The sequence below is a fragment of the Natator depressus genome, chromosome 20, assembly GCF_965152275.1.
Source record: "Natator depressus isolate rNatDep1 chromosome 20, rNatDep2.hap1, whole genome shotgun sequence".
Lineage (NCBI taxonomy): Eukaryota > Metazoa > Chordata > Testudines > Cheloniidae > Natator > Natator depressus.
Window position 1 is genome coordinate 7,442,292 of NC_134253.1, and position 16,991 is coordinate 7,459,282.

At 45.1% G+C, this 16,991-nt stretch overlaps 1 protein-coding gene across 2 annotated transcripts in view; it reads left to right on the forward strand.

Annotated features, from left to right (window-relative positions):
- AKAP8 (A-kinase anchoring protein 8) overlaps nucleotides 1-16,991 on the forward strand; it is a 30,483-nt gene that overhangs the window by 9,321 nt on the left and 4,171 nt on the right. Inside the window, exons 4-12 of one of the 2 annotated variants that reach the window (XM_074935466.1) lie at nucleotides 3,090-3,393; nucleotides 4,625-5,210; nucleotides 6,435-6,576; nucleotides 7,029-7,073; nucleotides 10,489-10,585; nucleotides 11,276-11,417; nucleotides 12,217-12,310; nucleotides 13,954-14,084; nucleotides 16,263-16,358. In XM_074935466.1, the coding sequence (XP_074791567.1) occupies nucleotides 3,090-3,393; nucleotides 4,625-5,210; nucleotides 6,435-6,576; nucleotides 7,029-7,073; nucleotides 10,489-10,585; nucleotides 11,276-11,417; nucleotides 12,217-12,310; nucleotides 13,954-14,084; nucleotides 16,263-16,358 (1,637 nt within the window). The remainder of the gene's footprint in view (nucleotides 1-3,089; nucleotides 3,394-4,624; nucleotides 5,211-6,434; nucleotides 6,577-7,028; nucleotides 7,074-10,488; nucleotides 10,586-11,275; nucleotides 11,418-12,216; nucleotides 12,311-13,953; nucleotides 14,085-16,262; nucleotides 16,359-16,991) is intronic. The other variant, XM_074935467.1, reaches the window with a different exon arrangement.

Below are 16,991 nucleotides of genomic sequence, written 5' to 3' on the forward strand. Positions count from 1 at the left end.
GTCAAGTCAATAGGGAAAAATGAGATTCTCTTATTTGTGTTATCATGGTTCCTAGGAGCCCTAGTTATAGACTATTATGCTAGGTGCTGAACAAGTATAGAACAAAAAGATGGTGTCGGCCCCAAAGAGTTTACAGTCTGAGTATAAGACGAGACAACAGATGGATAAGACAGATGGGGAAGTACAAGGAAATGACAGTATTGGTCCTCAGGATAGGCAATGGTGTCGGTGCACCAGTGGCCTAAGGTTGTCAAGTTTATTATGGGGTTAATAGAATGGAGGGAGTTTTGAGGAGGGTTCTTGACCATGATTTGGCAGCCACTTAACTAGAGCCCTAGGATTGGCATAGCAGAGGGTATTGGAGGTTAGAAGTAGCAGTGGAAGAGCTCTGAGAGGAAGCTTGCCTTTTAGTACATGGCTCAGAAATGCATTTTCTCTTCAGAACCAGTACAGCCCTGGCTTGATGAGTCAGTGCACTGCTTGTAGCACACTGGCAGGTTGTGTGTGTGTGTAGTGCTATTACAAGAATTCTCTGGACAGTAACTCCTCACTTAAAGTCGTCCTGGTTAATGTTGTTACATTGCTGATCAGTTAGGGAACATGCTTGTTTAAAGTTGCGCAATGCTTCTTTATAACGTTGTTTGGCAGCCGCCTGCTTTGTCCACTGCTTGCAGGAAGAGCAGCCCATTGCAGCTAGCTGGTGAGGGCTTGGAACCAGGGTGGACCGGCAGCTCCCCTATCAGCTCCCCGCTCCCCTAAGTTCCCTGTGCGGCAGCCGCCCAGCAGGCTATCAATTGCCAGGCAGTTCAGCTGTCCCTCCCCCCACTGTCATGTGCTGCTCCTGCCCTCTGCCTTGGAGCTGCTCCCGGGAGCCTCCTGCTTGCTGTGCGCTCCCTGCTTGCTGTGCGTGAGAGAGGGGGGAAGAAGGGGGCTAATGTCAGGGTGTCTCCCTCCCCCCTGCTCCTGCCCGCTGCTTACCCCTTCTCCATATAAAGCAGGGTGGGGACGACAACAGGGCTCAGGACTGAGAGAGCTTGCTGGATGCAGCTGCTGACTCAACTTGCTGATATACTTAAAAAGGCAGTGTACTTAGAGTGGGGTCAGCGTACTTAAAGGGGCAATGCACATCTTTCTCTCACACACACAGGGTGTGTGTGTGTGTGTGTCTGTCTCTGTCTGCCGTGCTGTCTCCCCTCTCTCCATTTGTGCTGCCTTGTAGAGTGTGAGGCTACATTAACAACAATGCGTTAACCCTTGAGGGCTCAGCCGAATGCTAGTTCATCATTTAACAGTAAGGCATTCCCTAAGAAATATCCCACCCTCTGAATACACCACCTCAACCAAGCTTCACAATCATCATAGCTGTGTATAGTATTAAATTGTTTGTTTAAAACTTATAGTGTGTGTGTGTGTGTGTGTGTGTGTGTGTAATATGTATGTATGTATGTATGTATGTATATATAAAAAAATACATATTGTGACAGACCCAGACCAGTGGGGTACAGGAGTCTCGTAGAAGACAAATATACTGGCTACTGGATGAACAGTTTTCTGTTCCCTGGGTGACCAGAGCAGGGGCTGCCCTAGAGCAATCAGGAATCTGCTAGAACCAATTAAGGCAGACAAGCTAATCAAGACACATGGAGCCAATTAAGAACTTTCTAGACTCAATTATGGCAGGCAAGCTGATCAGGAGACCTGGTTTAAAAAGGACCTCCCATCAGTTAGTAACGGGGCACGCCAGGAGCAGCGAGTGAGAAGATGTGCTGCTGGAGGAGTGAAGAGTTCAAGCGTGGTCAGGCTTTGGGAGGAAGATCCTGCCGTGAGGATAAAGAAGGTGCTGGGGGAAGGCCATGGGGAAGTAGCCCAGGGAGTTTTAGCTGTCATGCAGCTGATACAGGGGACACTGTAGACAGCTGCTATCCACAGGGCCCTGGGCTGGAACCTGGTGTAGAGAGTGGGCCCAGGTTCCCCCCATTCCCCCAACTCCTGATCGGACACAGGAGGAGTTGACCTGGTCTGTGAGGAAAAACCAGAAGGGAAGGTCTAAATTGGGAAGGGATCTGGCCTGTCCTCGACCCACTAGGTGGGACACAGAGACTGCGGGGATTGTTCTGTTTCTCCCATGCTGGTCAGTGATGAGGTTAGCTGAGTGGATGGCAGGTCTGAGCCACTAGCAAAAGTGGCCAAACTGAGGGTTTCCATGAATCTCTGAGGCAAGCAAATCTGCCTATAGGCGCAGGACCCACCAAGGCAGAGGAGGAACTTTGTCACTATAGGTTTTTTTGTCTGGTGAAAAAAATTTCACTGGAACCTAATCCCCCCTATTTACATTAATTCTTACGGGGAAATTGGATTCGCTTAACATCATTCCGCTTAAAGTTGCATTTTTCAGGAATGTAACTACAACGTTAAGCGAGGAGTTACTGTACTGTCATGCACTTTCCAAATCTCTGGATTTGCATAAGCAGTATCCAATAGTGGCATGAACATAGATGTAGTGAAGTGCTTTCCCCCCCTCACCATTATATTATCTTGCCATAAGGCGGCTTATGTTGTTGTCAGAGCTAGAATATGACTCATCACTTCAGATTTTCTGGTCAGTCTATTAAATGTATGTTAATATCGTATTTATTCTTGCATACATGGTTACAAGCCCAGCAACACAAGTCTCTCAAATTTTAGCATAGCTTCATGGAGCCGTACTACATGGGTAGTGCATGCTGGCAATGTATTATGCTCTAGATACTGAACATTATTATAACAACACATCTTTATGGTAGTACAGGATCTCTCTCATATCAGTTAAAACCAAGCTGGACCAAGCACTGGAATGATCCTACATTGGTTCATGATAATTGGCTGGTTGCAACAGATATTTTTCTATCTCTGATTTCTGTAGCTTTAGGAAATCTGAATTTTCCTTCATGGAAAACCTGACCATAGTTGTTCTAGTTTAAAAGTTTTCATCGAATAGGAAAGATCAGATGCAATCTTGACTAGTAGAGTGAGTTCATTAGAATCTAAACTCCTTCCATGAGCCTACATTTCTTTGACAGTGTATGCAATTTACTTTCCTTTTCTGCAAGGCTACGAAGGCTATGACTATTACGGCACCCAAACCACCGGCTCTACTACAGCTGCCTCATACAATTATGCTGCAGCAGCAGCTGCAGCTGCAGCTGCAACCACTAATACCTGGGAGACTCCCAAAACTACCGACATGACCATGACTGCTGATGTCAACACCAGTATGCCAGTTGCAACTTATAGTACGGAAACTGTGGCAAATGAGAACTCTGACTCCATCATAGCCAAAATAAACCAGCGTCTGGATATGCTGTCAAAGGAAGGCAGTGGTGGAGGCGGGGAAGGAATGGAAGACCAGGAAAGGTGACTTATCACTTCTTTCTTTTCCCAGAGATTTTTAAATCTTAAATCACTGTAACTTCAAATTAAATTTGAAACATTTTACAGCAGAGGGAATGTTCCAATATTAATTCCTCTTAAACAGACACGTTAGTACAAAATGCAGCCTTGATCTCTCAGTCCCAAATTATGTTATCAACCCCTATCCAGCATAACAATGTATTTTCAAAGCTGGTTTCTCTGTTCATCCTTAGTTGTACCAAAACTTACTTTTATTAATGATGAGACGCTGAAGTGAGATGTTTAATCTGCAACTGTATTTTTCTTACCTTTTCTAATAATGCCTTGTAATCTAAATAGTTTGTATTGCTAGACCAGTCAGTATGAAGAAAAGTGCCAGATGCTTGCTCTGTTGTTCAGACAGTAATATGCATCCTGACATCAGCTGTAGGAAGGAAGAAATGAAATACATAACCTTTCTGTGGCATTGGTACCTGCTACTTCGTCAGCCAAGATGCTGATGGATTTATCTGCTTTAATTCCACACCCAGAGGTAAAACCAAAAGTTTTCTCTTTTGGATTCCTTATTATTGCCCCTGCTGCTATGTTAGGAATATTGCAAGTACGTTGGAACCCCTGTGTACTGCCTCTACCCTGCAAAGCAGAGGTATTTCTCATTTCTCCTCAGGGCTTCTACTTCAGGCAGGGATTTTAGCTCTTTTGTCCCTCTGTATCTAATTAATTCTCCAGTTATTTCCTATTTCTGCAGCTGTGTACTGTGCCACGCTTCCTGTATGCTTGTAGTTCTCCTAATGTGCCAGCCAGGGAGCTAGCTGGCAGTGAGGAAGGGGATCTCTTGGCTGTACCTCAGTGTGGGATTAAGGTGGATAAACCCATCAGTTTTTTGGTTGACAGATCAGCAGGTACCCACTCAGAGAGGATAAAAATTAAAAGTGAGACTCTTTTTCAGTCATATTTCTGATTAGACATATTTGTGCAGCGGACTTACAATTTTTGGTTCAATTCTCAAGTCACCCTAAGACTAAGGACAAGGTGAGTGAGTTCCTGTGCAAAGGTGTCACTCAGCAAGGACCACAGTATTATGTTCATTCTTTACATCTTAATTCTTTGTGTCCTGATTCTAGTTTTAACCCAAATTAAATCTGGATGTAAATTTCTCTGTGGCTTTTATGTTTGGCAGAGCATGGCTCTGTGCTTTATTAGCTACTGATTCGATTCCTTGCTTGCTGTGCAGCTCTTTCAGGTTTGAGTCTTTTGAGTCTTATGACTCAAGGTCTTCAATGAACGACCGTGATCTGTACAGAGCTGGCTACGATTATGGCGAAGTTGGAACTGATCGGAATGATTCCTTTGGAAGCCAATTTGACAGCCGCAGGAATCAGTCCAGCAACAGAGGAAACAGCTATGGTCTCATTAGAGGGAGGGGCCAGAATCGGATTCAAAATCGGGGGCGTCTAAATGCTTTCAACCGCACCGACCGCTTCATGCCATCTTCAAGTACTGAGCGACTGTCTGCACGCTGGAATGAGTTGAACTATATGGGTGGGCGGAGCATGGGTGGTCCCTGCCCCAACAGGCTCCCTTCCCTCTTCTCTCAAGCCCTTGTCCCTGACTATTGCGATTATGGGGACTATGGTGATTACGGGGATTATGGAGATTATGGCGACTATGGTGACTATGGTGACTACGGAGACTATGGTGACTATGACTATGGCATGATGGGAATGCCAGGAATGGGAAGGTATGGTAACATGCCATATGGAGTCGGCAGGCAACGAAACAGAGTGAGTACAGTGCCGTGGCATCTGAACGTTCTTATGGTAAGAGCCGTCAAACCACTTGTTCTTGATATAAACCCTTTGCTTTTACTCATGTAGTTACCCTTAAAAGACAGGCAGTGCATTGTTAATTCAGGGGCAATGGGATTAGCTGTGAAGTACGCTCTTCCTGTTAAAAGGATATGTTTTCCTTTGATAATTGCCAGATTTCACAGTCACTTTTCAAAGAGTCAACAGGCTGGTGTGCTGTTTCTCTGTACAAAAAATATAGTTCTGAGCAGACTTTTTCTTTAGAAAAACTTAACTATTTGGGAGGCTGGGAACCGTGTACAGTATTTTGGATAACCTTGGCACAGCTCATCTGCTCAGTTTATAAAAGGATTTACTGCATTAAGTACAGCTAATCTAAATCAGCGTTTCTCAAATGGGGGTCCACAGGCCCCGCTGATCAACTCCTCCCCCTCCCTCCCAGTGCCTCCTGCACGCTAAAAGTCCAGTGGTGCAGCGGAGCTAAGGCAGGCTTCCTACCTACCTTCCTTGGCTCCACGCCACTCCCGGAAGTGGCTGGCACGTCCCAGTGGCCCTTGGGAAGCAGGGGGTCTCCGTGTGCTGCCTCCGCACTGAGCGCTGACTTCGCTGCTCCCGTTGGCTGGGAACTGTGGCCAGTGGGAGTTGAGGGGGTGGTGCCTGCGGGCAGGGGCAGTGCGTGGAAACCCCTTGACACACACACCCACCCCACCCCACGCGTAGGAGCTGCTGCCAGAAGGATGTGACAGTTGCTTTCTGGAGCCGACTGAGGTAAGCACTGCCCGGCCAGAACCCACACTGGTCACCCCCTCCCTCTTTACAAGCTCTGGGCTGGGGCAGAGGGTTGGGCTCTGCACCCAAACTCCCTCCCAGAGCCCTCACCCTCTCCTACAACCCAACCCCCTGCCCCAGCCTGGTGAAAGTGAGTGAGGGTGAGGGAGAGCAAGTGACAGAGGGAGGGGGAATGGAGTGAGTGAGGGTGGGGCCTCGGAGAAGGGGTGGAGCAAGGGCTGAGTTGGGGAGTGGGGCTTGGAGGTTCCTGAAAATTTTTAAGTCAAAATGCGGGTCCACGGGTTGGTAAAGTTTGAGAACCGCTGATCTGGACAGAAGGTTACAGGGTCACACCTGCTTTTAGGAGCTCATTTCATTTAAGCTGCAGAAGGGTTAGAAGAGCTGGAGCTTCTTGGTTGATGCTGAAAAGATGGTCCATAAGATACTTCACCTAGTTTGTGTTTCTAGCCCAAGAGGAGGAGTTTCCGCAACCGCTCAGGGGGTCGATCAGATAGTGAAGGAGGGCGCAAGCGGAAACAATCCCAAAGCGGAGATGAGCCAGACAGCAAACAGGCAAAGACTGACAGTGAAGGAGACGACACCGAGAACGGTACAGTCCTGTTTTTTTGACTAGAAAGGCTCGCAGCTAACATCACTGATTACGTGCTTCCTCTCTTCACTGGCTGGCAACCAGCACTATAGATATTGTCTGTTAGATCTTAAAACTCAGTGGTCCTTAATCTGAGGCTATAGTCTGTCACTGTTACTGTGGTACACTGTTAGGTGCCTCCTAGCATTCAAGCTTTCCTCAGTGATCTGCGGACTCATCAGAGAAGTTGGTGCTCTAAATTCATCATTAAGGTAGGGACAGAACTTGTAGCAGGGACTACCAGACAGGAGACAGAATAGTCAGCAAGTTGAGTTTTGTATTGGTGGTTATGAACCAGTGCTCTGTGAGTAAATAGGCAACTGTATAGCGCTGGTGTCTTGTAACTTGCAGTAAGAGCGGGAGGACAGGCTTTCCCCACCCTAGTTAAATGACCTGTCTTGTGTATCTGGCAGATGATGGTGAAGGAGAGGACAAATCTGGAGATGAAGGAGACAAAGGTGTAAGTAACTTTCTAGAGCCTCTATAGAATGAATGTGAATGTTCTGAACGTGTCTGCTAGATTCTTCCTGAGCTACCTTTATTAGATTAGCCTCACCTGAGAGTGAAGATTTGAGACTATTGTAGCTAGTGTCCTTTACTTCGCTCCCACACACCAGGGCCAGAATTTTCAAAAATAGCCTAAAGGTAGGCTTCTAAATTTACTTAGACATCTTTTTCTCAAAAATGCTGAGTATCCAAAAGTTCCCTCCCACTGCAGTATGGGATACATATGACTGCCCCTTATGTTGGGGTGCTCTGAACTCTGCTTTCTAGACCTGCACAATGCTCCATTATTGTTCCATGATTTTGGAGGGAGTATGATCTAGTAATTGGGATAGTGGGGTTAAACTCCTTATTAATTACGTTTATTACAGTAGTGCCTAAGGGCTGACTAAGGATGGAGCTCCATTGTGCTAGGCACTGTACAAACACCAAATTTTGTCCCTGGCTATGACTCATTTTTTTAGCAACGTATAAAATGTTAAGACTGGCAAAATAGGATCTCACTGTCATATTTTGAAATAGCCTTAGCAAAACAATTTTGCAAATTTTAGTTAAATATGATGGTTTGATCTAAAAATGACTCTACACTGTATACTCTGTCAGTCACTGACAGATTACTGCAGATACGGTTTATGTGGATTTTTAAAGTAGTAGCTGATGTTGATGGCTTTCTTTGTTTTTGTTTTAAAGGAGAATGAGGGTTGTGGTGAAGATTGGGAGAAGAAAGGTAGGGTGATTTCTCCACTTCACATGATTCCTGTGGACTTAACGTACCCAATTGGCGTGTTTTCCCTCTTTACACTTGGAGCTATCTTGAGTTCAGCATTCAATCAAAGGCTTATAAAACTTAGGAGTGTGTTATGTAATGTCAAGTACAACACACACAGGTCCAGGTGCCTGAGCTGCTGCTTTAGTGTAGTCTTTTGCAGCCTGGTGGAATAATGCCCCTTGCCTGTGACATATCAGAGCTCTGACACTGTGCTCACTGCTGTACTGAAAAGCCAGTCACAGTGCCTGTTCACGCTTACAAACTAAGATGGAAAAACAAAACACCAGTGGTCCAGTAAATGGATAAAGCAGGATTTTCTCTAATAATGGACACTTCTTGGGTGGTGGTTTAACAGTGACACTCTAAATTAAATATGTGTCTGTCCAGAGCAGGTGGAAGCATATTAGATCAAGGATTAGTTTGAAAGCCTTATTATCTCGTGTGAAAACCACTCTTGTCATTCCTTTTTAACTGAATTCCTTTGAGTAGAATAGAGAACAGAAAGGGCGCAGCCACATCTGGGCTGTCTGCTATCGTGGGGGAAGGGGCCTGTTATGTAAAGAGTTTTATCTTAGAATTTATAGATGGAGGTGTCTTATTGGGTCTCTTGTAGCCAGAACCGTCTCCCCTTGCATCCATATGTTCCTTGTATTTGTGCTATGCATATCTGGCAGGTTGTTGGGCCTACACCCTAAGGGGAAGATGTCTCTTTCACTTGCTGATTGCGAAGAGGGACTTGAGTCTGACTGACATCAAGTCATAAAGCATATTCATTAATTCCAGATTGACGGTAATGTCACTGAAGGGACTTATAACACAGAGCTGGCTAATCTGTGCGATCAGTTTGAGGGGTAAACCCTTAGATAGCAAAACCACAAAAATAGGAAGGCAGAGACTAAACATTGAGACTGCCCCATTTATTGCTCTTGGCTGGGATTTTGAAAAGTGCTCAGCGTTGGCCTAACGCAGTAGGAGTTTTACCATTGAATTCAGTGAAAGCAGTTATGCCAGCGCTGAGCAATTCTGAAAATTACACCCCTTGTCTGTATTTGTGGAAAGAATTTTAGCTAATAGTATACTTGTCACAGTTTTCACTTATGGCCTGTTGTCTTAATTCTACACTTGGCAGACCTAAGTTAGTCAATTCTAGACTCCCCTTCTCTTACGCTTTCAGGACATATATGAGTCTTTTAGAGATTCACAAGCCACTGCTTGTTTGAAATTGTGATCTGCATAGTTGTGGGAATGTAGAAAGCCATGTTTGTGGCTTATTAAATGCTGAAGCAAAGCAGAAACTTGGAACAAGATGGTTTTGCATGTTAGCTGCTATGCAGCACATGATTATTGGGGGGGAACCACACGTTTTCTGTATGGGGAATTAGTACTCTGCTCTAGCCACACATAGGACATTCTCATGGCTGACATTGGGATATAGTTTGATGTTCGGATGTTTATCCAACCTTCCTCTTTGATAACCAGATCCTGACCCACAGAGGGTCCCCTATCTTAGGTGTTACCACAGTACAGGCAGTGGGGGTAGGGTTGCTCTCTCTATTGGGTTCTGGCTACTTGCTCCCTTCAAATCCTGTGTTCTCCCACGCATTTGGAGACCTCGCAGAATACATGGCTGTGCATTGGAAAAGCCCTAGAACTGTGCAGTTTGAAGACAGCAGGCTGTACAGTGAAGATAAAAAGACCTGGATATCTAATTCAGTTGGAGACTGGGACTGAGGTTCTGTCCATTTCTCCCTCCCTGGCTCACACTTAGTTGTCCTGCTTCCAGAGGCCTTAAAGCCCCAATGATGTAAATTTAGCTATAAATATTATTCCTTTTCTCACTAAGGACTTTGGAGAAGTAGCACTGCAGTGGCTTCAAAGCTCCTCTGAGAAGCCAAAGAGCAGTCATGTTTATCTGTGATAGACATTCTGGAATGGCATGCGAGGTGTTTTGAACCCTCTGGGGTGCTTTTCTAGCATCCTGAAAAATAGAAGGTGAAAAAAGTGAAAGGAAAATACCAAATATAATAGTGTGATACAAAATGGAGTCTGTGCTTCAGTTCTCAGGTAAATGAGTCACTGAGAATGTGCGTTACCGGCACTCGACCACCCAAGGAAACCAAGGCTATGAGGGAGGGACAGACACTAGTCATGCAGGGGAAGTTGGGTAAATGTGTGTCATCCAATGCAGCTACCCCAAGGGAGGGCCTTCACTGTCAACAGTAAGAGCTGGTTCCATTGGTGGTTGCTGTGTCTTCACTGAACCCAGCAACTTCTGAAGTTAAGTGATGGGCACCAAGAGTCAGGAATGGGGTCTGTTACAATTGGTATTACTCGAACTGAGAACTCTTAATTCTAAGAATATTTAGGCTGGAAGCTGAGTGGCTTTCCAGAAACAAACACATGATAGAAAAGTGGCCTGAAAAAACAGATCAGACAGAGGAGCTGTCAGAGATCAGGAAGGATAGGGATTTCTTGAAGCCTAGCATGGGAGGGAAGCACAGTAGCTCACATCCTAATAAAACCCAAAGAATTAGATTTCTGCCAACAAAAAATGTTGACATTAGGTGTGATATAGAAACTTTAAATGTGATTCTCTGTAGCATCTGGAGATGGCGGCGATGATGATGATGATGAGGTGAAAAAGAAGAGGGAGAAACAGAGGAGAAGAGATAGAATGCGCGATCGTGCTATGGACAGGTAAGTGACTATAGAGGAAGCAATCAATAAATCAGTCTCCCGGGGCAGTCCTGTGACTCATCATCCCTAATCCACCTGGCACAAAAGAATTCTCTTTGGATCCCTGCAGGAGATCTGAACTCCCTCCTGTTCACACAACACAGATATAAGTTCCCGTTTGAAGTCGGTACAGTGGAATCAGCATTTCAATTCCAGTCAATCTAGAATACTCTTCTCTTTGTGCTTTGTAACTCACATTAAAGAAAGCGGAATGGAGGTATTGTGTAATAGTTACAGTTGTAGAAGTAATTCTTTATAACTGTTATGCTAAATACAAAGCATTGCCATTTTAAAAAGTAAGCATTCTAAAGACTAAATGACCAATTAAGATAACTTACCCATTCAGTACCTATGTACAAATTAACAATAGTATTGTCAAATGAAAATTCATTTTGTATATTCCCAACATTAGGCTTAACTCTGACCCATAAAATACACCTGTATTCTTTCAACATGCACATACATGCTACAAAACAAAATTACACAATTTCTGACAGGAATGTAATAGTACTGCATCAACTGAAACTGGAGAGGAAAGTTTGGTAAGCAGAAAATTCCTCAAATTGGAATTTTGTCAGGATACTGGAGCTTACTCTTGTGAAAAGTTTCACTGTATACATAGATTATTGTACCACATGTTACTTTCTTCAGAATCCAGTTCGCCTGCTCTGTGTGTAAGTTCCGCAGCTTTGAAGATGAAGAAATCCAGAAACATCTGCAAAGCAAGTTTCACAAAGATACCCTGCGATACATTGGCACCAAACTCCCTGATAAAACCGTTGAATTCCTGCAGGTATGTGGACGGCTCAGCCTTTTTTAACCCTTACTTAAAATTCCTAGAATGGCGTAGGAGAAGGCACAGGGTAATTGAGGAATTCTGTTACTGTCTGTCACACCTGCTGATTGCATTGCCCAGAGCTTGGTAATGGGGTACAGAGCCCACTGGCTCCCTTCCGGCTCATGCCAGCATTCATGAATCAGTAAAGAGCCATCAGTTGATAACTCTTCATGTGAAATGTGGGGTTAGGGTTATCTAGTTCCTAGTGCGTGTCACACAAATAACTCTCAGTTGGCACTGTTTAAGCCTTAAGTTGGCTGGCTCAGCAGAGAAGCCAAGAAATGAATTAAGCCATAGAGACTGACCTTCCCCTCCCCTCAGCTCTAAAAGCATGTCTTTCGGGTGAGGTGTCAGGCAGCTTGTGCTTCTGCAGCTGGGTGTTTAAGTCTCCAGGCTGTCAATAGGCATCTTTCAGGAACACAGAGGTCACGTGAATGGTTTAAAGAGACAGTTGCCACTGTCATGGCACTATTGACTACTGTAGCATGCTGAGATATATGGAGTGTGGCTCTGACTGAGTAGATCTGTCTGAGCTCCTGAAGGTATAGGCAGGGTGGGGGCGGGGGAAGTGTTTGGCAAGTCTCTTACTTATTTAGTTGTGCTCTCTTCCCCTCCCCATGGGTTTTCTTACACAGCTCTCATGTCCCTTCTGAGTGGCATGCTATAGATTGTGCTGCTTATTGATGCCATTGGCTTGTACAAGTGGTGGAGAGTTTCATTCTCTCTTCCTCCCTCCCTGGCCCCCCCCCCCCAGGAGTATATTGTGAACAGGAATAAGAAAATTGAAAAGCGTCGTCAGGAGCTGACTGAGAAGGAGGGTACAAAGCAGAAACCAGACCCTTTCAAGGGTAAGTGAAGTCTGTGTATGCGTGGAGACTTTGTTTTGCTGTGGCACGTAGGAGCACCAGGAATGGACCAGGATCACTTTGCGCTAGGTGCTGTACAAACACAGAACAAAAAGACAGTCCCTGCCCTACGGATTTAAAATTAAGTATTGCCTGCTCAGTCAGCTCTTAATTAGGCCCAAGATGCCACAAACTGTCCGACTCCCCAAGCAGGAAACAGTTGTATTACTCTGAAATGGTGTGGCTTAGATGGTCACTGGAAATCCAGTAACCCTGGAATGGCAAGTGCTGAAGGAAAAGGCCAACAGTGTGGATGCTGCTGGATGAGGGATGGAAAAAGGAGCCACATTTGCTTTTCCTTTCTCGGGCCAAACTTCTTATCTGAGAGGGCTGGGATAAGGCAGAAATTAAACTTGCCACCCACCCTCAGCTTCAGTATCCAGTTTAATCTTACCATTTTACCCCAGTGACTGGGAGGCCTGCTAAAGATGGCTGCATCTTGAACGTTAGAAAGAAAGTGAACAAGTGCCATTTTTAAACAGCTGAGTCACTCTGTGCTCTATTCATTTTTGTAGGCAGTTGTAGCTTAGCCTTGCTTCTAGATGCTATGTCACAGAACACATGGGTGCCACAGCAGATTTTACAAAAATAAGAGGCCACACTATCAGGTGGGGAGAGACTGCAGATTCTCTGCATGGTTTAAATGAGAATCTACTGCAGTATTACTGATGCTGAATTCTGTGGCCAGTGAAGATGTGTGGCAGTGGGAGATGGGAAAATGTTCAAAAGCGAAGGGTTTTATTGGCTTTGTAAATATTCAGTTGAACACAGCAGATCCCGTGTTCATTTTAGTATTTAACTTCATTAAAAACTGTAGGGCTGTTTTTTTCCTGATTTGTTCTTGCCCCCATTTCTACAATAGCACATTGCCACAGAATCTACAAGGTCTTGCTTAGCACACAATTCCCAGCATGTTTTCGTACAGTGCAGGGTCTCCTCAGATGCAGCCAGTTAGTGAAAAGGCATTTGTACTAATGTTGTGAGCTTGGGTCCTGTGATAGGTGGTTACACTTGAATTAAGTTGTGCATTGGCTGACAGTAAGCCAGCTAACAGGTTTTTGCTGTTGGCCTCTGAAAATGGGTAAAGGAGGAGTGAAATATTCCAAAATGTAGGAAATCATTTGTGCTGTCCTGCCTTTGAGACTTTGCAAGAGTCTCATTGAAGCCACTTTGAGGTAGGCTGGCCTTATGGCGAAGGCACTTCCCTGGGACTCAGGAAATCTAGGTTCCATTCCCTGCTCTGCTTAGTGAAAGTCAATGATTTTTGTGCTAGTCTGGCATTAGGATAAGTGGTGATATTTGTGATGTGCTCTGATACAACAGGAGTGGGGCATGTGTAAGAATCTAGACTGGTGAGACAAGTGGCGTCTCAAATCCTTAGAATGACATGCATGGATGGTTCTCAGAAAGCAAGGCAGAATTGAAAGGAGATGAGATACCGGTGTCAAATTACTGCCAGTTACATCCCAGAGGGAGTTTTGTGATCTTTATTTATGGGAGTGGTGAGGGTGTTGATGGGACTCGCAGAACGTTTTTCGAGGTAACAGGTACTCTGAATGTTGGCTAACCTGTCTGTATCACCCCAGGTATCGGCCAGGAACACTTTTTCAAGAAGATCGAGGCAGCTCACTGTATGGCTTGTGACATGTTAATTCCTGCACAGAACCACCTCCTCCAAAGACACCTGAGGTCAGCAGACCACAACAGGAACCGCAGGGTAAGCAAGCATACTCATTTCTGGCCAACTACTCATTATATAATTTAAAGTAACTTCATCTTTAACTCGGAGAACTGGCTGAATGGACAAGTAAGGGGCTGAGGGTTTCTGACTGCTGAGGGCTCCTGACTGCTGAGGGGTCTTGCATGGAGGAATGCTAACTTGCTTTCCACCTGCTGGAAACCCTTCTTATCTTCTGGCTTATTGTTCCCAACCTGATGGAATGCAAATCCAACCAGTAACTTTGTGGTCACTAGTGGTTGTGGGAAGATGAAGGAACTGGCCATATGGATTTTGTTCTCCTGCAGGTATTAGCAGCTGAGCTGCAAGGGGTTGTAGTCCATGTTGGGAGTGAGAGAGAGATGAATAGAAGTGGTTACAAAGAAAGTGAGATCTGATCTTGCCTTTTGTAATCTGCCATCCCACAGTATGTCAATGAATTCGAGACCCATGTAATCATTGTTAGGAGCTGAAGTTTCCATATGCTGACTGGGATACATAGGGAGACAGACCCTTAAGGGCAGATCTTTTATTGGGCCAGGAATTAGATTTTGGATGGGATTCCTACATTTTAAGGCCAGAAGGCAGGATTGTGATTGTCTAGTCTGACCTGCATAACACGGTTTAGAGGACATCATTCTTTTTTTTTTCTCTCTCTCTCTCCCCCCCCCTCCCCCTCCCCCCCCGGTAATTTCTGTGTGGCTCTGGCTTTTCCTTCCTGTTCTCTTGGGATTTAAACTGCTCTGACTCAGGAGTGCTGTATAAATTACACACCAGGTGTTCTCTTTGAGGTTGCACTATTTTATAGTGCTGCTTAATTAAAAATTCAAAAACCTCCCTTGTCAGAACACTTGAGGCAGGCACAATAATAATTTTAACAGAAGTCATAATGTTAGATGAGCATCTAAACCAGCATTAGCCACAGTGGGGCTTGGAGCTTTACAATATATCTTCCCACAGGCCTTCATCTCAGTTCAAAATGGAGCAATGCATGATGAGTAAAGCTACAATATAGCCATGGCAATCACGTATTCTGTGACTTTCCATTCCTGGCAGGAGCCATTCAGCAGCGGGTGGCCTTCCCTGTGTCGGGGTTTGTTGTTGTTGTTCTCGCAGCCCTAGTTGTGGGGGGGTCTCCACTCATTCCACCAGGATCACAGCTTTCCCTGTACGTTGCGCCTGCAGGGACGAGGGGTCACTGTCCCTGAGGCCATGCAGGGAGCCCTCTGCAGCCCTGCTGTCACAGGAGTGAAGGAGCAGGGCTGCAGAGGGGACTATGCGCTGCTGCAGGGCTGGTGACAGTCTCTAGAGGGCAAGGGGCGGGGTGGATGCAGTCCCACTGACTGTTGTTTTCATCAGTTTCCTTGTGTCAGCTGAAATCAGTGTTTACTGACATCTGTCAGTTTAAAATCAAATCCTACCAAGCCTAAGTATGGTGCACCTGCTCGTTTGGTGCTAGCCAGTCTGATAGAGATCACACACTGATATTTGTGCAGACAGCTTAATCTGTTGCCGAATAGTATTCATTTTGAAGTCCTAAAACTTCATTGCATCTGATTTTACTCTAAGGCATTTGAGGGATATGCTCACGTCTGATTTGGGATCACCTCAATTTGGGAGCAGTTTCAGTCAGAATTTAAAAGTCAAGGCATAAAGTCACCCATTACTTGATGGTATTTGGATGTAAATGCATGCACAGCATAGCAGAAATTGTTTAGCTGTCTTGTTTCCCGAAATAAACTTACTTTGGTAGTGAAAAGACCTAAGAATCTGCTTCTTTAACCAGGGATTGCTACATTTCTCCTTCCTCGCCCAGCAGTCTTGCATTTTGGTGACCACTGCAGTTAGGAAAAAGAAAAGGAGTACTTGTGGCACCTTAGAGACTAACAAATTTTTCTTTTTGCGAATACAGACTAACACGGCTGCTACTCTGAAAACTACAGTTAGGGTCCTTAAATGGAGTTTCGTTCAGGCTTGTATTGCCCGATTGGGCATGCCCTTCCCCAAGGCCAAAACATGCACCCTATGCAGAGCAGCCACTGCAGAACATGGCTGGAATCTGGAATTTCCCCCTGACAGCATAGCTGAGCAGGAAACTAACATCTTGTGACTGGTCTCTGTTAAGCTCTTCCTTGACTTGACCCACAGAGTAACCCCAGTGTCCGGTTTCCTTTTCAGATGGCAGCCGAGCAGTTCAAGAAGACTAGTCTCCATGTTGCCAAGAGTGTCCTAAATAACAAGCACATTGTAAAAATGCTGGAAAAGTATCTCAAGGTGAGTGAGTAAGAAAGTTGCCAGTTAGTCTTGCTTTTCCACAGAGCAGTGGGGATACACGCCGACTTGGTCCTGAACAGTGAACTGGTACAGAGCACAGAGTTGAGTATCACTGTGTGTGCTGCATGTTGGTCACAAAACTCGCTTCTGTATACAATGGGGAGAAGCATAGATACCACTCCGCTTTCTTATGCATAGGCTGAGCCTTGGGTCTGGTGTCTTTATTTTCTTTTTAGGCAGTTTATCACTTTTCATGTATTTTTAAAAAACTTACATATTGTACCTATTGCAACCCCCAGGCACATGTAGATTAGTTATGAAATCACCCAAACCAAAACATATTAAAGGAACAAAATATCAAAAGAAACTTCAGTGCCCTAAAGTCAGCCCTCCGGCATTCACCCTGGTGCCAAAAGGAGGCACAAGGCATAGGCACCATCTAAGTCCCATAGGGCGTAAATTGGACTGAAGTGGTGCTTAGGCCTCATCCTGGCTACCTGCCTGGGGTGAATTTCACCCTGCATGAACAGTTAGGCTCTGAAACTTTCCCAGCAGGTCAACAAACTCTGACAGACCAACAGGGGCATCAAATACCAGAGTCAAAACACATTCCCTCTAGGCCCTATCCATGTC